This window comes from Macrotis lagotis, chromosome 1 (assembly GCF_037893015.1).
Source record: "Macrotis lagotis isolate mMagLag1 chromosome 1, bilby.v1.9.chrom.fasta, whole genome shotgun sequence".
Classification (NCBI taxonomy): Eukaryota; Metazoa; Chordata; class Mammalia; order Peramelemorphia; family Peramelidae; genus Macrotis; species Macrotis lagotis.
Window position 1 is genome coordinate 220,787,159 of NC_133658.1, and position 25,693 is coordinate 220,812,851.

The 25,693-nt window shown below is 37.4% G+C and overlaps 1 protein-coding gene across 3 annotated transcripts in view; it reads left to right on the forward strand.

Moving 5' to 3' along the window:
• The first annotated feature begins 1,277 nt into the window (after window positions 1–1,277).
• The window catches only part of SPAST (spastin), a 90,811-nt gene continuing 66,395 nt past the window's right edge, over window positions 1,278–25,693 (forward strand). The window contains exons 1-3 of one of the 3 annotated variants that reach the window (XM_074209673.1): window positions 1,278–1,870; window positions 23,888–23,974; window positions 25,405–25,488. In XM_074209673.1, the coding sequence (XP_074065774.1) occupies window positions 1,456–1,870; window positions 23,888–23,974; window positions 25,405–25,488 (586 nt within the window). In that variant the 5' untranslated portion in view covers window positions 1,278–1,455. The remainder of the gene's footprint in view (window positions 1,871–23,887; window positions 23,975–25,404; window positions 25,489–25,693) is intronic. The other 2 variants (XR_012473421.1, XM_074209672.1) reach the window with 2 other exon arrangements.

Genomic DNA, 25,693 nt, shown 5'->3' on the forward strand with positions numbered 1-25,693 from the left:
TAGAGTCAAGTGTCTGAGGTTGTATTCACACTCCTTTCCTCCTGACTGCAAGGCCAGCTGCCCCTGGATTTATGTTTAGTATAGGTATAAATGTAGAGTCTCTATCAGATTGCTTTCTGTCAGGAAGAGAGGGGAGGAGCATAGGGAGAAAAATGTAAATCTCAAAATCTTGCAAAAAAAATTGATAAAAACTACCTTTGTGTATAATTGGAAAAACAAATAAAATATTTTTAAAAATGTTCAGAGGTGGGGCAGCTAGGTGGTGGAGTGGATAGAGCAGCGGCCCTGGAGTCAGGAGGACCTGAGTTTAAATTCGGCCTCAGACATTTAATAATTACCTAGCTGTGTGGCCCTGGGCAACTCACTTAACCCCACTGCCTTGCAAAAACCTAAAACAAAAAAACAAAAAACAAAAAAAATGCTCAGAGGCTCCCAAACACCTCTGGGATCACATATAAAATCCTGACAAGCAGCACTTTAAGTAAGATAATCCATCAGGGTCTCTCCGCTCCCCCCCCCCCCCCCCCCCCCCCCCGTTTCCTGGTTTATCTGGCTTGCCTTCCTTCAAAAATCAAAGCCCACCTTCTCCGAGAAGCCTTTCCTAGCCCTTCTTAATACCTCAATGCCTTTCTTAAGCCTTCTTTCAGAGTACCCCCAAGTTATCCTGTATTTATGTAGTTTGCAGGTGCTTTTGCACGATGTGTTTCCCGTTGCATCGTGAGTTCTTGGAGAGGAGGGGGCTTTTTTTGGCCTTCCTTTGTATCCCCCAGGGCTTAGCCTAGTGTCTGGCTCATAATAGCATCTTAATAATGCAAAGTAATTGACTGACTCCGGAAAAGCCATCTTTGAACTTGTTTACTTCAAGCGCTCACAAACGCCAAGGATCACTGGGGCGACAAAGCATCCATCGCCAAACAAACATAATTTGGAGTTGAAGCCGCTCTAATGAGGCGCAAGGTGAGCTGGGAATTTTCCTTTTATAGAAGGCGGAGCTGACGGGGAGGCGGGGCTGAGAGGAAGGCTGCGCAAGCGCACCGCCGGAGCTCCAGTCAACAAAGACCTAGGCGTGCCCGTGAGCTACGGTCCCCCGAGAACGTGCGGAGCGTGCGCGTGTCCGCTTCGCAGCTGCAGCCTATGAACGGAAAGCGAGGGGATGACGTGCGCGCGACCGCCCGACTGCATAATCCTGTGGCGGAGAGGGCGGGGCGGGCCCGGGAGCTGTCCCGACACCAGGCCGGCTGGGCATGGTGTGAAGCGGCGGCGGCGGCGGCGGCGGCGCGGCGAGGCTCCGGACCCAGCGGAGGGGCGGGGCGGGCGCGGGGACAGCGCGCGCGGGGGCGCCGGCCTTGCGTCCTCCTCCTCCTCCGCCCCCTCCTGCCCGGGCAGCCGCCCCGGCCCCGCCGCCGCTCGGTCGCCGTGGGCGGGTTATGGCGGCGGCGGCAGCGGCGGCCGTGAATGAATTCTCCGGGCGGCCGAGGGAAGAAGAAAGGCTGCGGCGGCGCCGCGCCCGCCGGGCGCCCGCCCCCCTGCGCGGGCCCCGCCCCTGCCGCGGCGGCCGGCCCGGCCCCGGCCCCGTCCCCGCATAAGCGCAGCCTGCGCTCCTTCTCGTCCCCGCTGCTGGCCGCCTTCGCGCTGCTGCGCTTCGTCGCCTTCCACCTGGGGCTCCTCTTCGTGTGGCTGTGCCAGCGCCTCTCCCGCGCCCTCATGGCAGCCAAGAGGAGCACCCGGGCGGCCGCCACGGCGGCGGCCCCGGCCCCGGCCCCGCCGCCCGCGCCGCCGGCGGCCGGGGACGCCGAGAGGGTCCGTGCCTTCCACAAGCAGGCCTTCGAGTACATCTCCTTCGCCCTGCGCATAGACGAGGACGAGAAAGGTAGGCGGGCGGGGCGCCCCCTCTCCGGCTCGCCAGCCGCCGCCCGCCCGGGCCGGGCCGGGCCGGGCCTAGGCCGGGGCTCCGCGGGGGAGATGGCGGCTGCTGGCGCGGAAGAGCAGACGCTCCGAGAGGGAGGGAAGGAGAAGAGGGCTTCTTGGGAAGGAAGTGCCTTTATTGCCCACACTGTATTCGCGTCAGCTGAACAAAAGCCGCGTCTCCCCACCTTTTTTTTTAACAGTAAAATGACGGGTGTAATGTCAACTTTTGACACTCGTGCATTGGAAAATTAAGTCGATTTTCATTGCGCAGGTTTGATTGCCAGTTTCATTAACTTCATTTAACCTAACCCGTCCCAGGGAGATTTGGGAAGTGTTTGAATGCCCTGTGTATACGGTTTTATACATTGTACGAAAGGCCTAATATCATATTTTTGGCCTCGGTGGAGGAAAGGGGAGAGAATTTGGACTCTCAAAATTTTTTAAAATGAATCTAATAATCATTTAGCAAAAACCTAAACCTAAAGTAGTTTTACTTTAGAATGAAAATCTAACAGGGACCGCCTTAATTTAAAGTGTGTTTTAATTAGAAACAAGGTATGATTTTTTTTTTTTTGGATATAGGATTCTCTGACAATGGTCTTTATTGTGTTTTGTTTGCTCATTTTTACTTGCTTTCTACATTATTAAGCAAAGAGTAGCTATAGTTTCTCCATGACTTTCATTACTGTATGACTGTTCCCTTTTCAAACACCTAGGTGGGGAAAGATGCAATAAAGGTGAAGACCACAAACATTGTTGATAGGAATCAGTATATAAAAAAGCAGTTTTTAAGGATTTGTCCTATGACAAGTACTGTGCTAAGTGACACAAGAAGAGGCTTAGCCTCCAAATAAAACTCTTCAATTGGGAGATCAATATGTAAATGCAAAAGTATATTGTTAACTTTTGGGGGATAAACAGCTAGCAACTGCAGAGAGCTAGGAACTCCATGACCAAATTTAATGAAGATAGCTATTGGATTGAGCTTTAAATGATAAAAGGGAACTCCAAGTGAGGATAAAGATTCATGAGGGATGGGTATGTGAAAAAGCAGGGAGAGTGCTAGGAGATGGGATATATTACAGGAGAAACTACAGTGGTGGGCAGTTTAGCTGAATTCCTATAATATTTAAAGAAGAATGATGCATACTAGAATTGAAAATCACTTGTAACTTAAAGCTTTAAATGCCAAAAAGCCTTATTTAAGATCATAGAGGTAATTGGGAACAGATAATCTCAAGGTAGACTTAGCAAGATCTGGGAGAAGATTCCAGCACCAAAGAGTTGGATATTTTAGTTTCTCTACCCTTCTGTTAAATTCTGGGATAGCAAGGGAAGAATCTTAAAAGAAAAAATAGTAGTCTTGTTACTTTTTTCATAGCTCTGTGAAGTTAGTAGTTCCAAATATATTACCTTTTATAGATAAAGAAAAGTGAAATGCAGGGAAGTGAAGTAACCTGCCCCATAAGATGAGTCAGGACTTTTGAACCTTGATCTCCTGACTTGGTTCAGGACTCTTTCCAATATATCACACTGACAAACACTGCTGTATTGTAAGGAGGTATCTATCACAAAGAGTTACTCTGAGCCACAAGGTGTCTAAAAATAAATGAAGTTAAGGACTTGGAAATAGGAGTTTGTCAACTACTGTAATTTGGGAGGGAAAGGGGAGAAGAAAAGAAGGGAATGCCAAGTAATGTTATTTAACACCAAAATTGATTCAGGACCAGGTGAAAAAAGAATCTAGTTATACTAATAATAGCTCACCTTTGAATAGGATTTCATTGTTGGTGAAGGGCTTTCTTGTAACAGCTCTTTGAAGTATACTATAATATTGTCTTAAATTTTATAGATGAAAAATAGTGTTAGGTGAAGCTATTTACCCACAGTCATACAACAAGTTAAGTGTTGGACCTAGTATTTAATCTTGGCCTTTTGATTCCCAAACTCATTCCTTTGCTCACTACAGCATGATGTCCAAATGAAAATAATAAACTCAAAAGATAGCTTATGCTTTATTACAGATTCGTGATCTCACTGGTGTGAAAACTCCTCCCAGTGGTGCAAAACTTTTGTGTTCTTGTGCTTTTCCATCTCATCCCCTAACATCATGTTCATCCTTGTTTAATCCTCTATACTTAGAGACAGCTTGTCGCACAGTGGATGGATTTCTGGTCTTGGAATCAGAAAGACTAGTTCAAATTCAGTCTCACACTTACGAGCATGTCATTTAACTTCTCTTTGCCTCAGTTTTTTCAACTATAAAATGAGACAATAACAACGATAATATTTGTTAAAAGTGCTTAGCACAATGCCTGGCATATTGTGGACCCTAAATAAATTACCTTCCTTTCTCACATAATCCTACTCTGAACAGGTTTAGAAGGGATCAGCCCCACCTCTTGACATAACTCTTAGGTTCCAGGGTTTTCTGCAATCAAGCACAATCAAGCAGGGAAGTACCTGGGTAACCTCATTGGTGTGTAGGGAACTTATTTTCCTTCTGGAGTTATGCAGGATCTCTTTGATAAGAGTAATAAACTTCTTTGAGTATAGGTACCTTTTGAATGCTTTGTTAAATACCATCAAAACATTGATAAACACAAATTAATTCTGAGGTTCAAGAAATCTTGAATATCTTGTCTGGAAAATGCCGTTTTGGAGGTGAATCTTTAAGCCTGTTTTATTGTAGTAAATCTATTTTATAATCAATGAATTATAAACACAGTAGACTCATAACTTATATATTCCCCATTCACTTGTATGACTGAGAAAACTTAGTCTGCTAAAAGGAATCATCCACTAATTTTTCTTGTTTTCTTTTCATATTTTTGTCAGCGATACCCTTGATAAGTTTGAGGACCATTTTCATAAAAGTTTTATAGAGAATAAAAAGTAGACTAATGGATTAGTTGTTACTGAGATATACATACTGAGATATACACACACAAATATATTTTGATGATTTTTGTCCTTTTTCTAGAATCATACATTATTTGAGAGCTTGAAAATCTATCAAGGCAAAAAGTATTTATTAAGCATTTACTTTGTGTCAAGAATTGTGATAAGTGCTGGGGATAGATATATAGCAAACTGACTCTAATGTAACAAAAAAATTCCCAAAAAGCACCTCAATATGTAAAAATTCTCATAGACCATTTAAGGGGAGAAATGGGATTTGAGGCATAGTGCCCCAAAACTTGATGACGGGCATTAAAATAAATGATAGGAACCTAATTTCTAAAAATAACAGCACCTCCCCCCCCCCATATGTATGTGTGTGTGTGTGTGTGTATGTGTATATATACATATATATATGTATATATAATGTCATGGTTAAACAATCTATTAATACTACGATAAATAATGTCTTATGTTCATGATGTGAAGTTACTGCTCTAAGTTGTACAAGCAAATTGGGCAGGTCACCACTTCAATAAGGGGTCCTTGGATCTGAGATTGCAGTGGAAGGGAGTGGGATGGTATGTGCCAGACCTTCTCCAGTCATAGCTCCTACTGCATAAGAAGATGTTTTTTAAAATTGTGATACTTTATCTTGACAAAGACCTAAAGTTTACTTATGGGAGTAGGCATTGGAGGAATTGTGCCTTTGAATTATTGCAGAGTAATGCTATTTTCTATATTTTTGCTGTTTCTAGTGGAAGAAATAATGAAAATTTACATTATGATCAAAATATTTTCTTAAATATCAATCACACTGGAACAAGTTCTCATTTTGGTAATATGAGTTGATGTTGATGATGTTTGGTCTTTGTTTTCAAAGAAGACCATGATATCAGGGAGGTGATGTCATGACATGAATGTGAATTGGATTTGAGTGAGGGGATTCTGTGCAAAGTCACCAACCTCACTTTCTGCCCAAGGTCACCCAGCTGGTAAGTATCTGAGGCTGAATTTGAAATCAGGTCCTACTGACTCTGGGGCCAGTGCTCTACCCACTGTACCCTCTAGTAAACAAAAAGATAGTCTATGCCCCAAGATGTTTACATTCTTAAGAGAGCTGAAAGTAGAGATGGGGTGGAAAGGAATAGTGTTCACAAAGGGATGAGGTGAAAGAGTCCTCAAAGAGAAATAGAGCCAGGAGATGAATGAAGGACACCTGATCTCAACCTTTTCTCAAAATGGAGCTAATGTTTACCTTGTGACTTCCATCTCCTTTTGGGTTCAGAGTGTTCACTGAGGGAAGGTGGTAAGGGACCAGGTTAGGTGTTTCCCATTTGTACCAAAGACATGACTTCCATCTATGTCAGCATAAGACTATTCCTCTTCTTATCATCCTAGATCTCCCAATTGGAATGTGGAGAACTTCAGTCGCAAAAGAGGACCAACCTACCCTTTGACTTAAGGCCTTCTATAAACTTTTATGCCTGTCCTTTAGGAGAAGAGGAAAAGGAAAGTTGGTGGAGAATAAAACTTCTTTCTTCTGAATTGGAAGTTTATTCTCATACCTGGTCATACCCTTCATATCTCATTGATTCAGAACCACTGTAGATCATCATCATCCAAACCCCACTCTACAGTCCCTCATTTCCAACTCTTCTCAACCTTCCTACCTCACAATTTCACCCTAGCTCTACCCAACCCTTCCACTTTGCCCTCTAGAATGATTGTTCTATAGGTAACAAATTTCCCTTCATCCGAAATTTTTTCCTCTCTCATATTTATTTATATCTATTAGCTATTACTGAAACCTATCTCCCCTCAGTTGTCACAGCTTCCTGGGCTACTCTTTCTAGTATTTGTTTCACTTTTTCTCATTCCCCTCAACTCGCTGATTGAGGCAGGGGATTTGGAATGTTCCTTGTTCCCTGTTGTCACTTTCAGATACTCTCTCTACCTCTATTAATCAGTAACCTCTCTTTCTTTGAGATTCATGCTATTTCTTTCTACCAGTTAAAATCCTGATAGCTGTTTCTACCCCCAGGTTACTCCCTTGCTTTTCTGAAAGAGTTTGTCACATTGTTTGCAGTTTTTCCTCTCCACTCCAAATCCTGTCCTCATCCTAGGAGACTTCATCATATAGATTGACTCTACCTCAAACTCTCTAATAATTGAGTTCTCAGCCTGCTTACTTTGCATGAAATGTTTCTCCACCACACCTTCAGTCACATTCAAAAATGAAATGATTTTTGCCATCATATAAAAATGTACCACTTTTTTAATAGTAGAACAAAAACATTTGCTAATTTTACAACCATAGTCTATTAACTTTTCACACCTTTGTTTGCTTTCCTTTGCAGAGTCCTATTCTTCATATCATGATGATCTCCACTCCCTTGACCCCTCAGTTCTCTTCTAGGACATCTCCCCTTCAATAGCTACTTTCTTCTCATCTTCCCTATCTTAACTCATTGGTGAACCTTAACAACACCACACTTTCCTCCTCTCCTGAATCCCTAGCTATACTTTATCATACTAATTATGTCCTGCAAAACCTCAGCCTTGGATCACTACCACCCTACCACCCACTACCCTCCTTCTTATATAGATACTGCTGAAGCAAGGGGAAGAAAATCATTCAATTGTTTTCACTGGGTCCATTACAAATTTATATAGCATGGCCTCAACTGGGCCCTCACTTCTATTAAGCAATTCTACCATATCTCCCTTAGCAACTCTCTATCCTTCTCTTTACAGTGGTTCTTCCAAATTTCTTCATCTAACTCCCATGGCTTCCCATCCTCTCAACTGACATCTTTGCCTCAAATATTACAGAAAAAAATGAGACAATTTACCACGATCTCCCTCGTCTCTCAGTTTAATTACCTCCTATCACTCAGGTGCTTCCTTTCTACTTCTTCCTTCACCTGACCTCACATGGTGAAGTGGCCTTACTCCCTCTGCTGTTCAAATGATCCCATTTCCTTCAAGTAATTCTATCTCCACTTATTTTCAATCTCTTTCTATTTCCTACTATCTACAAACATTCCCCACATCTCCTCCATCTTGGAAAAAACCCTCACTTGATTCTTCCATCCCTGTTCTCCTCTATATCTTCTGAACTTTGTCACTACACAACTCAAAAAGATTATCTATAAAGGGGTTGCTAGGTGGCGTAGTGGATAAAACAGCGGCCCTGGAGTCAGGAGTACCTGGGTTCAAATCTGGTCTCAGACACTTAATAATTACCTGGCTGTGTGGCCTTAGGCAAGCCATTTAACCCCATTTGCCTTACAAAAAAAAAAAAAGCTATCTACAATAGGTTCTCTACAGTATCTACTTTCTCTTCTCTCATTCTTCTTAACCTCTTAAAATCTGGTTTCTGACCTTATTTCCCTAAAACTCCTTTCATCGAAATTAACTATTATCTCTCAGTGGCCAAATTTTAAGCCTTTTCTCTCTCCTTATTTTTTTTTGGATTATAAAGATTTTATTTATTTTGAGTTTTACAATTTTCCCCTAATCTTAACTTCCCTCCCCCCCCCCCCCCCACAGAAGGCAATTTTCCAGTCTTTACATTGTTTCCATGGTATACATTGATTTAAATTGAATGTGATGACAGAGAAATCATATCCTTAGGGAAGAAACCATAAAATATAAGAGATAGCAAGATCTTCATCTTTGTTCAAACTCCACAGATCTTTCTCTGGATACAGATGGTATTCTCCATCTCTGACAGCCCCACATTGTCCCTAGTTGTTACACTTGATGAAATGAGCGAGTCCATCAAGGTTGATCATCACCCCCATGTTGCTGTTAGGGTGTACAGTGCTTTTCTGGTTCTGCTCATCTCGCTCAGCATCAGTTCATGCAAATCCCTCCATGCTTCCCTGAATTTCCATCCCTCCTGGTTTCTAATAGAACAATAGTGTTCTGTGACATATATATACCAGTTTGCTAAGCCATTCTCCAACTGAAGGGCATAATACTTGAGCATTTACTTGATTTCCAATTCTTTGCCACCACAAACAGGGCTGCCATGAATATTTTTGTACAAGTGATGTTTTTACCCTTTTTCATCATCTCTTCAACGTACAGACCCAGTAGTGGTATTGCTGGATCAAAGGGTATGCACATTTTTGTTGCCCTTTGGGTGTAGTTCCAAATTTCTCTCCAGAAAGGTTGGATGAGTTCACAGTTCCACCAGCTGTGCAATAGTGTCCCAGATTTACCACCACCCTTCCAACAATGATCATTATCCTTTCTGGTCATATTGACCAGTCTGAGAGGTATGAGGTGGTACCTCAGAGAAGCTTTAATTTGCATTTCTCTAATCAGTAATGATTTGGCTCAATCTTTCATATGACTATGGATTGCTTTGATCTCCTCATCTGTAAATTGCCTTTGCATATCCTTTGACCATTTTTCAATTGGGGAATGGCTTTTTTTTTTTAAATCTGACTCAGTTCTCTGTATATTTTAGAAATGAGTCCTTTGTCAGAAACATTAATTGTAAAGATTGTTTCCTAGTTTACTATATTTCTTTTGATCTTGGTTACATTGGTTTTGTCCGTGCAAAAGTTTTTTAATTTAATGTAATCAAAATCATCTAGTTTGTTTTTAGTGAAGTTCTCCATCTCTTCCTTAGTCATGAATGGCTTCCCTTTCCATTGATTCTCTCTCATTTTTTTAGAAAGATTTTATTTATTTTGAGTTTTACAATTTTCCGCCATTCTTGCTTCCCTCCCCCCCACCCCCCCACAGAAGTCATTCTGTTAGTCTTTACATTGTTTTCATTTTATACATAGATCTCAGTTGAATGTGATGACAGAAAAATCATATCCTTAAGGAAGAAAAATAAAGTATGAGATAGCAAAATTACATAATAAGATAATGGTTTTTTCTTTATCTGATTTGAAAGTAATAGTCTTTGGTCTTTGTTTAAAGTCCATAATTCTTTCTCTGGATACAGATAGTATTCTCCATTCCCCATTATTGTCTCTGGTTGTTGCACTGGTGGAACGAGCAAGTCCATCAGGGTTGATCATCACCCCCATGTTGCTGTGAGGGTGTACAATGTTTTTCTGGTTCTCATCTTGCTCAGCATCAGTTCATGTAAATCTTTCCAGGCTTCCCTGAATTCCCATCCCTCCTGATTTCTAATAGAACAATAGTGTTCCATGACAGTTTGTTAAGCCATTCCCCAATTGAAGGACATTCATTTAATTTCCAATTTTTTTTGCCACCACAAACAGGGTGGCAAAGTGATGTACAAGTGATGTTTTTACCCTTTTCCATAATCTCTTCAGGGTATAGACCCAGTAGTGGTATTGCCGGATCAAAGGATATGCACATTTTTGTTGCCCTTTGTGCATAATTCCAAATTGCTCTCCAGAATTGGATGAGTTCACAGGTCTACCAACAATGTATTAGTGTCCCTGATTTCCCGCATTCCTTCCAACATTGATCATTGCCCTTTCTGGTCATATTGGCCAGTCTGAGAGGTGTCAGGTGATATCTCAGATGCTTTAATTTGCATTTCTCTAATAAGGAATTATTTGGAGGAATTTTTCATATGACTATGGATTGCTTTGATTTCCTAAGTTGTAAATTGCCTTTGTATATATCCTTTGATTATTTGTCAATTGGGGAATGACTTGTTTTTTTTGAAAATTTGACTCAGTTCTCTGTATATTTTAGAAATGATCCATATTCAGAAATACTAGTTGCAAAAATTGTTTCCCAATTTGTTACATTTCTTTTGATCTTGGATACGGTGGTTTTGTCTGTGCAAAAGCTTTTTAATTTAATGTAATCAAAATTATCTAGTTTGTTTTTAATGATGTTCTCCATTTCTTCCTTGGTCATAAACTGCTTCCCTTTCCATAGATCTGACAGGTAAACTACGCCTTGATCTTCTAGTTTGCTTATAATGTTGTTTTTAATGTCTAAATCCTGTATCCATTTTGATCTTATCTTGGTATAGGGTATGAGGTGTTGGTCTAATCTAAGTTTCTTCCATACTAACTTCCAATTTTCCAAACAGTTTTTATTGAAGAGCAAGTTTTTCTCCTAATAGCTGGACTCTTTGGGTTTGTCAAACAGCAGATTACTACAATCAATTCCTGCTATTACACCTAGTCTATTCAAGTGATCCACCACTCTATTTCTTAACCAATACCAGACAGGTTTTATGACTGATGCTTTATAATATAATTTTTTGATCTGGTAAGGCTAAGCCACCTTCTTTTGCATTTTTTTTCATTGAATCCATGGAAATTTTTATTTCTCCGTATAAATTTACTTGTAACTTTTTCTAACTCATTAAAGTAATTTTTTGAAATTTTAATTGGTCAGGCATCTCTCCTTATTCTTAATGACTTCTTTTTCAGCCTTGACATTGTTACCACTCTCTCTTTCTTGATATTCTCTTTGTAGTTTTTGGGGATTCCATTCTCTTGGTTCTTTTCCTACCTCTCTAATGGTTCTCTCAATTTCCTTTGCTAGAATCTCGTCCTGTATACCCTCGATGCCTGCCAGGGTCCAGGTCCTCTTCTTTTCTTCTATGCTACTTTAATTGGTGTTTTCCTCTGCTCTCATGGATTTAACTACTATCTCTATGTTGATGTTCTCAGATCTACCTATCTTGTCTGCTGATTTCCTGTCTCATATCTCCAACTGCCTTTCAGTCATCTCAAACTGGATATACAGTATATCCAAAAAACTCCTCTTTCCCCCTAAACTACTGACTCTTACTTTTCTTTTTATTGTAGAAGGAACAACATCCCCCAGTCCTTCAGACTTGAGGCATCATTGTTGACCCCTCACTATCTCTTCTCCCTGCCCTGTCCCCAAACCTCTAATGATGCCAAAGCCTGTGGATTTCACCTCTACAGTATCCCTTCTGTCCTTTGACACTGCTACCACTCTCATGCACCTTATGCCTGGATCCTTGCAGTGGCTTGCAGGTGAATCGGGCTACCTCAAGTCTCTCCCCACTCCATTCCATAGTCCAATCAGCCACTACAATGTCAGACCATGTAACTCCCCTACTCAATACTCCATTGACCCCCTATTACCTCCAGGATCAAATATAAAATGATCTCTGTGGCATTCAGAACTCTTTATAATCTGTACTCCAGGCTTCTTATATCTTATCCCCCGACCCCATTTCAGAACAATACACTCCATGTCTTAGCTATAAGTATTTTTCCTGGCCTGGAACACTCTCTTTTCTCTGTTCCAACTACTGACCTCCCTTCTAAAATACTGCCTTCTAACAGGAAACCTGTCCTAATCCCTTTATTCCAATGTTTTCCCCTCTGTTAATTATTTCTTATTTATTCTTATACAGCCTTGTATATATTTATATGTTGTTTTTTTTTCCTTTAGATCGTAAACTCCTTGAGTTGCAGGGACTATCTTTTGCCTCTTTTTGTAATCTTTGTGCTTAGCCAATGCTGGACATTCAGGTACTTAATAAATAGTAATATATTGATTGATCATTATAAAAGAGATGGCAGGGTGAGAGAATTGAGAAGGAAGAAGTGGGAAAGGAGCCAGGAAATGGGTGGAGAATAAGTCAAAATTCATCTTCCATGGTTCAGGTTGATTATAGAGTCCAAGGTTGTTTGGAGCTTGGTGAGTGCAGAATGCTGGGAAAGATTGGCAAGATACATGTTTTATCAAGATAAAGTGAAAGTTCACCTATCAGAACCTAAGATGATTCTATGGATCGATTCAGAAGTTTATTTGGGGAAGAGGTAGGGATGATAGGAGGCTCCATGGCATGGAGGTGACCTTTAAAATTGTGTTACAATCTCTAGGATATAATATAGTTGCCTAAAAATCATCGTTGAACCCATGGAAGCTGACCAGATCTTCAAGAAAGAATGTTTACCAAAAATAGGACCCAGTATACAGCATACATCCTTGGAGGAGATATAGTTAGGGATTAGGAGTTCTGATATAGCTATTGATGGAGAAAATGAGGATTTGTAGGAATGACTTTACATATCTAAGAAGAACCAGGAAGAAGGGTGGTGGTGGTGAGTTTCAGAGATTACAGAGAAAGTAGGAGCAGCTAGTTGGCACAGTGGATGAACATTGGACATGAGTCAGTAAGACCTGAGTTCAAATGTGGCCTTCCATACTTGCTTTATGACCCTGGTCAAATCATTGAATCTCTGATTCCTCATCTATAAAATTGTGGATACTAATAGCACCTACATCACAGGGTGGTTGTTAGGATCAAATGAGATGATAGTTGTAAAATATTTGCAAAGTGCTTTGCAACCTTAAAGCACTGTATAAATGATAGCTATTAAAACAATAGATAGTTTGAGGATTGAAAAAAGATGACCAGATTTGGCAGTTAAGATAACTGTCTCAACCTTAGAATAAGATTCAGTGGAGAGGTGTGGTTGGAAAACTCAATGCAAGAGGTTGAGAAATGAGCAGGATTTGAGAAAAGATACTGTAAGTTCCAAGATTTATGGCAGGATCGAAAGAAGATTCTTTTTTTTTTTTTTTAAGGTTTTTGCAGGGCAAATGGGGTTAAGTGGCTTGCCCAAGGCCACACAGCTAGGTAATTATTAAGTGTCTGAGACCGGATTTGAACCCAGGTACTCCTGACTCCAGGGCCGGTGCTTTATCCACTGCACCACCTAGCTGCCCCAAGGAAGATTCTTTAAAGAATGTGGGACCTGGAGCACCATGTAGTTAAAGATCTAGTAAATGAAGAGGTATTGAAGATGAAAGAAAAGGGGGGAGGTGATCCAAGGGCAGTTTCTGGAGGGAATGGAGTCAAGGGTATTTATATAGGATTTTTACCTTGGGAAGGTAAAATTTTTCATATAGGACTAGAGCTGAGAAGGAGAAAGGAGTTTAGAATATAAGGTTTTATTACTAATTTGTGCTTTTCTAAATCAGTATTGGAACTGTATAGAGATCCATATCTATTTGAGTTGGACAGTGACCATTAAACCTTAAATTAGGATCCCTGCAAGTTACTGACTTAGAAAACTAGACATTTATATATACATCAGCAAATTAAAATCAGATAGGAATTGCATTTTAGCTTGGTTTTGATCACACTTGGGAACACAGTAGGATGCATCAGATGTTTGACACTTAAGTAGAAGACTTTTATCATTAGTTCAGATGTTCAAATATAGTCCCTAAATGATTGTAGCAAGCATAGAAAGGACCACAGAATTTTTGTGGTGATAAAAAACTGAGTATATGTTGTAGCCACCACATGTTGATGTAATAAAAAAGGTTTCTAATCCCAAATTGGAGTATATTTAGCCTCCAAAAATTGTAGTACAAAGATCTGGAACAATAGATACCTGGAGTATGCTCAGTAATCTAGTTCCTAAACAGGAGCCATATATAACATTTTTCAAATGTGAGATATAAATACTTCTACTGTAATAGTGACACCTCTTGTGAAGAAATAACCAGTAGTTGACTGAAGAGTACCATTGAAGGGTAGCACTTTCCCTGTGGGGCCTTATTCCAGATCTTCCAGATTTTTCTCTCTTCTCCCATTTTTTCCTAAATAAGAAACGAAAACATTTCAACTTTTCAATGAAGAATGGAATAGAGGATTGCAGATGGAACTGAATTGTTAGGAAATTTTATTTTGATTGCATGTTAGATTTAACACAAACTATCCTTGTAATAAGCTGCCCTCATAACAAAACTGTCTTGCTTATCTGAACTTTCTTAATTCTCTTATCTGTATTTTTAAATGTTCCACTGATACTCATCTTTCTTTTTTTGGTGGTGGTAGTGTGGGGCATTCTTATTATTATTTAGGACCCCCCCCCAAACTTCTTACTAGAATACCAATAAGTATAGTCAAGCAAAGATAAATCAACACTTTACCTATATCTAATATATTCTTTCTAAATCTTTAATACATCAGTTGGTAGGGATTAATTATCAGCATCCTGAAGATTATTGTATAGATAATTGTCTGGAGTCTTTCAGAGATATTTTCCTTCACATTCTTGTATACATCTTAATATGCTCTACTTCATTTCAGCACCTCTTTCCTTGAATCTGCATATTCCTTATTTCTTTTTTTGATAATGCTGTAGTTGGTTCAGCCATATCTTAATTGGTGAGCATCCACTTTGTTTCCCTTTTTTTTTTCACTAGAATGAAAAGTACAGCTATAAATATTTTTGAATGTATACCATCTTATCCTCTGTCTTTGAAGTTTATGCCTAATATTAGTATTGCTGGGGCAAAAGGTAGGAATAGTTTAGTGACTTTTGGGGCATAGTTCCAAATTGTTTTCCAGAATGGTTGAAACAATTCAGTTTTAGAAACAATGCTTCACTGTATTTCTTTTCCTTGTAATTCTTCCAACAATTGACATTTTCCCCTTTTGTTATCTTTACATATCTCAAAATTATTTTAACTTTCATTTAGCTTGTTAATAATTGAGGGCAAATTTTCACTTTTTTGTTTTTTATAGCTTGCATTTTTTTCTTTTAAAAGACTTTTTAAAAAAAGAAAAGAAAAAGACTTTTTTTCTTGTTGAGTCTCTGAATCCTTTTTCTCTCATTGAAGCTCTATCTTGCTCCTGTATCTCTCTGTCACCAGATCCTACATGCAGATGGTTCCCTATGAAAACGGCATAGATGGACAAGAATCATTTCAGTTTTAGGTTCAACACATTCTGCCTCTGTATTTGTATCTCTTTGGGAGGACCTTTCTGAATCATGTGATGATCTTTCCTTTAGAAAGATGATCTAATATAATGATCTCATAATCTCTTCTGCCTTCTGTATTTTGGAAATGCATTTATATACCCTAAAACTAGTATGGCTATGACTATCCCATCTCTTTCCTAATCAAAATAAACTGGCTGAGACTGTTTCTGGACTCTTTTGCACTCCTTGTTGTGATGCTATCTCATATTATTTAAAGTTCTTTAAGAAATAATGATACTCAGGGGCAGCTAGGTGGCACAGTGGATAGAGCACTGGCCCTGGAGTCAGGAGTTCAGATCCTGTCTCAGACACTTGATAATTACCTAGCTGTGTGGCCTTGGGCAAGCCACTTAACCCCATTTGCCTTGCAAAAAAAATAACCCTAAAAAAAAATAATGATACTCAGAGCCAGTATATTTTACCTATTTCCAGTTTCTAAGAGTCAATGGCTTATTTAATTAAGTAGGTCAGTTTAGAGACTCTTTTCATTGCATTTAGTGTCTTATCTTTTTGTATTAATTTTATGTTAATTTTGACTTTTATTCTGACCAAGTAAGTTGATTTTATTTATTTTATTTATTTTTTTGTTTTTTGCAAGGCAATGGGGTTAAGTGGGTTGCCCAAGGCCACACAGCATGGTAATTATTTAAGTGTCTGAGGCTAGATTTGAACTCAGGTACTCCTGATTCCAGGGCCCGTGCTCTATCCACTGCGCCACCTAGCTGCCCTAGTAAGCTGATTTTAAAATCTGTGCTTATAAGTAGTTGTTTTCTATCAATATATTTCATTTTCATTTCACTATTCATGACATATATAGATGTGAGTTTTCTGAATAAACTATAAGCCATTAGCTGCTTAGCTTTCATAATCTTAAACTATGTTTTCCAATGTTTGGATTGCTGACACCTTCATATTAGCATCCTCTCCTAAAAAGCTACATTTTGACTTGGTCCTTGGAGTATGTTAAGTTTTGCTTAGAATTTTCTACTTTGGTTGTAAAAGATATTGGTGCAGTTTTGGAATCAGCCAAAAAAGTGCCTTGACAAAAAATGGAATTTAGAGAATAGTTGATAGACTTTTTCCCCCCTGAAGTTCCAAACTCAATTTCTATTCATCAAATATTTATTAGTAATAACCTATTTGTGCTTTCATGGTTTAAAAAGGGTCTTTTCAAGGTCACTAATTTGAACCTTAACATGGTCTAATGAGATAGGCAGTGCTGTTATTTAAATTTTATAGATAAGGACTTACTCAATATCTCACAGCTAGTAAGTGTAAAGTGTCTGAGATAAGATTTGAACTCCAGGACCCATGCTTGATTATCCACTACTGTCACTTAACCCTGATTACTTCACATCCAGGGCCATTTCCAGGCTTCCTGATACATATTTGGCCTCTGGACCTAGATGGTTCTGGAGGAGAAAGTGAGGTTGGTGACTTAAATACCCCCCTCACTCAAATCCAGTTCATTTTCTTGTCAGGATCTTTTCTGAGAAGCTCTGATGTTATGGCCTTCTTCAAGAATGAAGGACAGACATCATCATTTTGGAAATGATTCTCAGAAAAATTAAATGATTTGTTTAATTCATATGTCTAAAAACTGGACTGTTGAATGAATTGTGCTTTTTGTAACCCCATTATGTTGAATACTATTTGGGACTACAAATGTGAAAAATGAGAAAAAAACTTGAAAGCATTTTCAATCTGTTGGGTAGGTAAGGGGATGAGACATGTACATAATTACAATTTTTCAGTGGATGCACAGTGTCATTTGTGTGTTTCACACACACACAAATTGATCCAACTCACAACTATTATGGGACATTCCTTGTATGAGCTTCTTGTTCATGTTTTTATAAACCCTCACTCAATTACCTATTTCATACATCTTCACCCTTTCTTTGGGTCTTTTGTGATTTTAGAGGCATAACACAACATCGGAGCATCATGATAGATGATAATATGTTAGATTATAATAAAGTGCTTAAGTAACAGCAGACTGTTATGAGAGATTGGAGCAGAGAAGGATCAAGGATTATATAATTTAAAGCAGGGCTGTCCAACCTTTTTAAAGTTTTTATTGAAATAATAGACATGATTTTTTGATTTGCCATTGCTATTCTGTAGTAGATCAGCTTCATTTACTAAAGCATTTAATAAACCCATAGGCAGTCCACATAAATTTGTACTGTGGGTTGCATTTTGGACAACCCTGATTTAGAGAATGGAAGACTTGTAGGTGCCATTTACTCTGAGCTCATAAATTTTTCACATGAGGGAGGTGACTTGTACAGTATTACCCAATGAGTGGCAGCACCAACATTCACAATGCAGGTGCTCTGACTTCACAGGCAGCTGAGTGGGAGAAAGGAAGTCAGGGAAGGCTACAAGGTGTTCAGCAGTCAGAAATATGATGAGAGATCCTATTGGGCAGAGGAGATGGTATAGAACATATTTCTGGATGTTAGAGAAAGGACAAATCAGAGAATGGCCAGTTAGCTCTGAAATGAACAGAAAATGTGAAGTATGAAGTAGTGAAATTAACCTGTGGCCTTGAATTTTTCTTATATATCATAGTTACTAGATAGCTACTGAAGGTTTTTTCCAAGTCTTCTGGAAATAATTTTTTTCTATTCTATAGTCTTTACTCTGGAAGAAGTTGGTTGGCCAGAATTCACAATTAAAGAAAAAACCCTATATGAGAAACTGGAGGCAGAACTAGTAGAACTGATACATTCACACTGCTACCATTTTTAAAAGTGTTTTTTAAATTACTTATTATGTTTTTGAGGTTTCACTGGTATTTGTACTACTTCTCCATGAATAGCTCTTAACTAATTCATCATGTTTTATTCACACATTTTAAAAAAGAAATTTTTGAATACACTTTGATTTCTGAAAATAGAAAGGATAATAACCCTAATTTGAGGATTCTATAGCTGAATAAGTTATTTAGAGTTGACATAAATCATCACTGTTTTGGAAATTTTTATCAGATTTTTATTTAATGAATTTTTTTGACAAGGAAATCAGTATTAAGTAATTTGCCCAGGTCACACAGCTAGTAAATGTCAAATGTCTCAGGTCTAATTTGAACTCCTGTCTTCTGGACTTCAGGACTAGTGCTCTAACCACTTCACCATCTGCTACTCCCAGTTTTTATTTTTTACTAATTTTATTATTTTCATTTAAAAGTGGTACAAAGTCTTTAAAAAGTGATATAGTGTTGATTTCTATTTCTTAAAAATTATCTCAGATTTTTGTCTTTGGGTTTGTTGAGATTTAGGTTTTGTTCCAGTGTACTATTGTGATGAGGGACTTAATCCATTAGTAGTAAGGAGGTTTTCTTTTTGAGGGGTTTCTAAGATGTTAGCTATATCCAAAAACCATACTTTTTTTCCTGTTCAATTAATTTTTTGTGAGGGATTAGAGTTGCCCCATCAGATTTTCTTTAATAAAATTATAATCTACTTTAGCCTCAAATTCCTTGGAGAAATATAAACATAAAACTTTTAAATACAATATATGAGTATATTTTTATAATCCTTATTCATTTGATCCAGAAATGTTTTACTCAATCCTCTAGCCACATAGGCCTTATAATATTGTATAGTTATTAGCTTAGACAGGAGATTTAAGAATTTCAGAACTTCTAATCTCTTGCTTCTTCAGATTCTCAGATTGTTTAGATTATCAGTTGCCCTTTTCTTATTCTTTTCAGTTTTATCTTTTCAGTTTAATTAATGTCTTTAATTAAAGACAAGAAACTGTTTGCTTTGGTAATTAATATCCTTTCATAATTCTTAGCTTAGTGATTCTCATAGAAGTTAAATATTTCCTAAACATACAGACCTGACAATAAGTCTCAGAGCAATAGCTTGTTTTTATTCAGTCATTCAGTCACATCTGACTCTTCATTATTCCCATGTAGGGTTTTCTTGTCAAAGATATTGCAATGATTTGCTCTTTCTAGTGGATTAAGACAAACAGAATTTAATTGATTTGTCTGGGGTTACATAACTAGTGAGTGTTTGAGGGCAAAGGTCATATTTGAACCGTGATCCCCCTGACTCCAGACCCAGTGTTCTATCCCCTCAACCACTGATCTGCTTCAGGGCAGGCTATACAGAGTTACACCGATAATAAACTCTAGCATGATTTTTTTCAGGATGCTTGTAATATAAGCCCTACCCCCAAAATAAGTCCCAGATAAGATTGTTAGCCAGAACTGCAACGCGTGACAGACATATTGAATTACAAAATAATAATATTAATATATAATTAAATGTATATTAAATAATATTATTGACATTAGTACTTAAAATAAATGATGACTTAAATTATAATTATTTGTAAATAACCTAGTAGGCTTCTTTGGACAAGAGATAAATTCCTATGTAAACAGATGAACTTGAAACTTATTGCCAAATGACCAATCAGTGTACAGACGTAATATGCGAATAATATGTTCACACTTTGATAATGGCTAGATGGAAAGAAATCCCCACCTTTATTCATTACTAAGGGAAAGAAAGAGAAGATTGAACATGTTTAAGACATTTTATGTTCTTGAAACAGAAAAAGCCCTGGTGCACACAAGCAATTTTAAGGAAATGGGTTGATTTAATGCTACTGCCACTTGTTTTGCGAGGTGGCCAGAGAGGTTTGCTAGTCTGGGATTCATGAAGAACCTTCCTTGCAGAGAGGAGAATAGATCAAATAATGATTCCTGCAGGAGTGACAGCCTATCTCCTGATATTCCCTGAAAATAAACCCTTATACATCATTTGGTGCAAAAAAAAAAAATTTTATATAAGACCAGGTCTTATTTTCTGGGAAATACAGTAGATTGTTATAATTGGTAGAGTATTGGTTCAGGAATACCTGAATTCAGGTATGACCTCAGAGATTTGCTAGCTGTGTGATCGTGAACAAATCACTTAGCTCTGATTACTTCACATCCAGGGCTACCTCCAGTTGTCCTGATTTATATTTGTACTCTGGTCATTGAATCCAGATGATTCCAGAGGAGGAAACAAGACTGGTACTTAGCACAGCATCCTCCTCACTCAGATCCAATCCATATTCATGTCATCATCTTCCTGATATTATGATTTTTTAGAGAATGAAGGACAAACTATCAACAGATCTATATGTAACTGAGAACCAGATGAATAGACAACCACGATTTTTTGGGGGAGAATTTTAATTTTCTACTGGAGTTCTTACCTTAGGAACTAAGAGCTGTCCTTCATATATTCTGGGATCCGTGCAAGCTTTATCAGATTAGTTGAATTGGCTCACACTTTTAGTGCCTGTAATTAAAAATCTTTTAGCAGTATGAAGAGGGCCAGACTAGGATTTTGTTTTTATGAATGCTTTAAGACACAGAGTTGATCATTTGAACAGTGAATGTTCATTTTGTATTCTTTCTGATAGTCAACTTTGAGATGTATAATATATGCATATATACTTGCACATTCATATTCTATGTGTATATTTGTTTCAAGTCTTAAGAAAACAGGCTAGACAACTTTGTTACTTGTCCAAGATTACACTAGCAATATATCTCAGAGGCAATATTTGAAAACAAGACTTTGTAACTCCATTATCACTTATACTAGGCTTCCTCTCATGGAAAATATGTGTTTTTACTATGTGTGTAATACAATATGTCTCCCTTATGTAGGGATTTTATATAGGAATTTTACCTAGTTATTGAACAAATCTGGAAAAATGATGGCTTATATGAAGTGCAATATAAACATACTAAAGTATAGAGTCAAGAGCAGGATCAGAAATAAAGTTTAAGTAACCTAGGTGATAATTTGATATTGTAGATCTTGTTGCTTCCTTAGATCATATGGAATGATATCTACAGTTTTGGTAATGACTGTATCATTGAATTCTGGGAACATAAAAAGTAGGAAAAAATTTACTATAATACAGTTGATACTGCTTGTAATCAAGATAATCAAGAACATTTCTAGACAGGTTTTGTATAGAGCCTAATAGTAGTAGACAAACCTGAAATTTGATGTATCATGGTATAGATGCTTAAGATGTGATTTTATTACATAAAAATATCTAGGTCTTGAAAATAAAATCCATTACATTTAGAGTTGCATTTGGTTTTTCAAGTTTATATAATATTAATATTTCTGAGATGGGTCAGAGTTTTTCTTGGTAAATTATGTTAATAAACTTAAGATAAATTTAATATTTAGTGAATTTTATTGTTTATAATTTCTCCATTTAAATCAACTTGGTGCTTTTACTTAAATTTAAAACAACAACAATAAGCTTCCATTAATCACATTCATTCTCTATCCTACTTTTCAAAGTGGAAGTGACAAATATCACACTTAGTATACATTCTGGGAATTAAACACTCAATTTAAGCTGAATTCATCTAGGTATTATTTATAAGGTTTTAAAATTCAAATAATGAAAGTTTGTCAAAATGAAACCTAATTACTTTTCTGTCTTAACTATAGTAATAGTATAATCATTAGTCTGCCTGGTGTAGTAATTTTTACTTCCAGAGGTTTTATGCTGGAAATTTGGGATTCTGAAGCACAAATTTAAGAAGTAATATCCTTACTAAATTGTAAAATAAACAGTTATTTAGTCCTGTGAGATTTCTTTGTATTTATGCCTTCAGCATCTAGCACAGTACTTGGCTTATAGTAGTTGTTTAATAAATGTTGAATGATTGAGTTTCTCCTATGGAGAGAAGATACAACTTTATCCTCTTGTGGAAGTTGTTGTTGGGGCAACCAGGAGACGCAGTGGATAGAACACTGGACTTGGAATCAGGACAGGTATTCTAATCCAACCTCAGACGCTTGCCACTGAACTAGCTCTGTGACCTTGGGCAAGTCACTTAATCCTGATTTCCTTATCCAGAGGCATCTCCAGTTGCCCTGATCCAAATCTGGCCACTGGACCCAGAACCTGAGTGAGGTTGATGACTTTGCATAGCAGCACCTCTCACTCAGATTCAATTCTTGGGCTTGTCATGGCATCACCTCCCTGATGTCTTGGTTATCTCTGAAAATGAAGGACAAATTTTATTAATGACTTAGATATAGTAACTTCCTTGAAGTAAGGACTGTTGAAAAATTTTTTCTTTCTTTTTTTTTTAATTTGCTTAGCACTTACCTTATAGCAGGTGTATAATAAATGTTTGGTTGGATTGGATTTTTGTCATGTGGCTCAAAGTTAAATCCTAAAATATTTAGTGGGTTTCCTTGGCAAAACATGAAATGACCATTTATCAATTATAGGGTTTTTTCACATTATATTATATTGAAAAACCTTTCCAACTTTGAGATTCTACACTAGAGATTTCTGAGATTTTTCCTAAAAAAAAAATAGAAAGACTGCAGATTGAAGTATCATAGATTGCAAATTGACATGCTTTTGTTCTATTGTATTAGCTTTCAACCTATATAGTACCTGCAGTAATCTGAAATAGCAGTGAAACTTTTCAGCGCTAGGATGGAAGAGTTTAAGCTGCAAGTACACTGTGTTTGCAGGTACACATTGCTTGATAATTCCCTCTGCTATGTCCCTGCTTCCATTTAATCCAAGCATGAATTGGCAGTAGCAATGGTCACTCCTCCAGTTCAGAGCTGATAGTTGATTAGTGTAGCTTTGTTATTATTGATGATATTGTTATTATTAGCCACCGTCTTCCCTACTCCTGTGGTAGCCCTATCCCTAGTTCTTTGGTACTGCTTTTCTACTCAAAAAAACTTCTTTGTGCCTAATCCTCTGTCATGGAGGTTGAGAGTACTAATATTAAATAACAAGATTTAAGAAATACTAATAATGAAAAATATAATAACAATATCTTTCATAATGCTTTTCTACTTAAAATCCATTTCCTCATGACAACCCTGTCAGGAATAATTTAGTGGAAGAAATACTGTCTCTCAGTAGATGGGAGAACTTCAGCTTGAATGAAGTTGTGACTTGCCCATAGCCCCATACTTAGTAAGTGATAAAGCCACAGCTTAAAACCCATGGCTTCTGATTTGATCAATATTCATTGTAGAGTATAGTGTCTCAATTCTTGAATTATCTCATAGAAGTTCTTATGCTATAATCTTTGACATAATGAAACTGAGACTAGTAAGTTAGCCCCCCCCAATTGCCTTTTCTACTTTTTTTGAAGATGTGAAGGTAGTTTATTTGTAATAAATTTGTTTGAATTTTCAGGTAATGCATTATTTTGAATCATTTTTATTTAATTAAACATTTGTATTAAATTTTTCTCTGATAATATAGTCTATAGTGTACTATTGGTTCTCAGTAAATAAATATTAAATATTTCCATTTTATAGCAGGACAAAAGGATCAAGCGGTGGAATGGTATAAGAAAGGAATTGAAGAGCTAGAGAAAGGAATAGCTGTTGTAGTCTCAGGACAAGGTAAGGTATTATTGTGACTTGATGTACATATCTTTCTAACATTATGCTTATTTACAAGATTTTTTCCCTTCATGTTTTTTCCCTTGTTAAAGTTAGAAACCAAAACTTTAATATAGATTCCTCTACAATTAATTATATAAAACAAAAGAAGGAATAGGATTATCTAAAATCTTAGAGTAATTTTTGTCTGACTTTGGAATAGATTTCAGAAGCTCTGGGATTTGAACATGTCCTTTATTTCCTGCATAGTATGAGTGAAGAAATGTATCCATGAAAGGGAGGTGATGTTCAGCTGTGTTTGAAATTGCAGAGAAGTCAGAAACATTGAGAACTAAAAGATTTAGCAGTTGAGAGATTTTTATGATCTTGAAGAGAGCAGTTTAATTTGAGTGGTGAGATTGAAAGCCAGATTGCAAAAAGTTGAGAAGTTAGTGGGAAGTGAAGAAGTATAGGCAATGACATAATATCTATTTTTCCTAGGAGTGAAAAAGAAAGAGATGAATAGACCAAAAGAGACAGAAAAAGATTCAAAGGCAGAAGGAGCTGGTGAATAAGGGGAATGAAGATCAGAGCAAGAAAAATTCTAGAGGGGCAGCTAGGTGGCGCAGTGGATAGAGCACCTGTCCTGGAGTCAAGAGGACCCAAGTTCAAATGCAGCCTCAGACACTGCATAATTGCCTAGCTGTGTGACTTTCGGGCAATTCACTTAATCCCATTGCCTTAAATTAAAAAAAAAATTTAAAAGAGAAATGCTGGAAGGGACAAATTCCTAAAGACTATGGGAGGCATAGCATAAAGGATCCAAATAGGTTTGGGTTGACCTTGACAAAGAGCAGAACTACTTGTTTGTCACATCTAGAAGCAAAGGGGTAAATAATAGGAGATGAAATAGAAGGAATAATACTTGAAGTACACAAAAGATAAACTTTTCTTAGAAAAGTAAGGGATGAGTTTCCTTGCTGGAGGAGACTTAGTTTGAAATAACTGCTCAGAAGATTATAAAAGAGGGTCAAGTTAGGAAAGAATAAAAGAAGTTCCGTGTAACAATGAAGTCCCGTTGCAAATTAGCATGATTTTTTAGTGGATCTACTTAACAAATGTGCAGTTTATGGTTTACTATATTTTATGATAATAGTTTAGAATAAAATTTTGAACAAATTAACTTTAGATTTATTTCAAAAGAAATGAATAATGCCCTAAAATTCCAAGTCCCATTAATCAACTACAAGAAATAATCTAAATTATTTTACTGTACCTGAACTTTCTTATATTTACTACTGATTTTGATAAACTTTTTTTAAAAAGTTACTTCAAAAAGCACATTTTAACTTTTAATTGGGTTTGTGTTGTGCATAAAACTCTAGATTGTATCTTTGTAAAGAAACAGATATTTTAATGAACTTTGATTTTTTTTTTTTCCTTTCTCTTAGGTGATCAGTATGAGAGAGCTAGGCGCCTTCAAGCTAAAATGATGACTAATTTGGTCATGGCCAAGGATCGTTTACAACTTCTAGGTATTGTTAACATTTTGGGGAGTGGACTTATTAATATCTGTGAAAATTTTACTTTATATGGATATAAAACTGATACTCATTTTGAAAATATGCAGAAACTCACATTTCTAAATTTAATTACTTATAGCTATTGTCCCCACCTCCCCACCCCACTAAAAAAAAAAAGAAAAATTGTATGAAAGGTTATCTAGCTATTTACTCATTT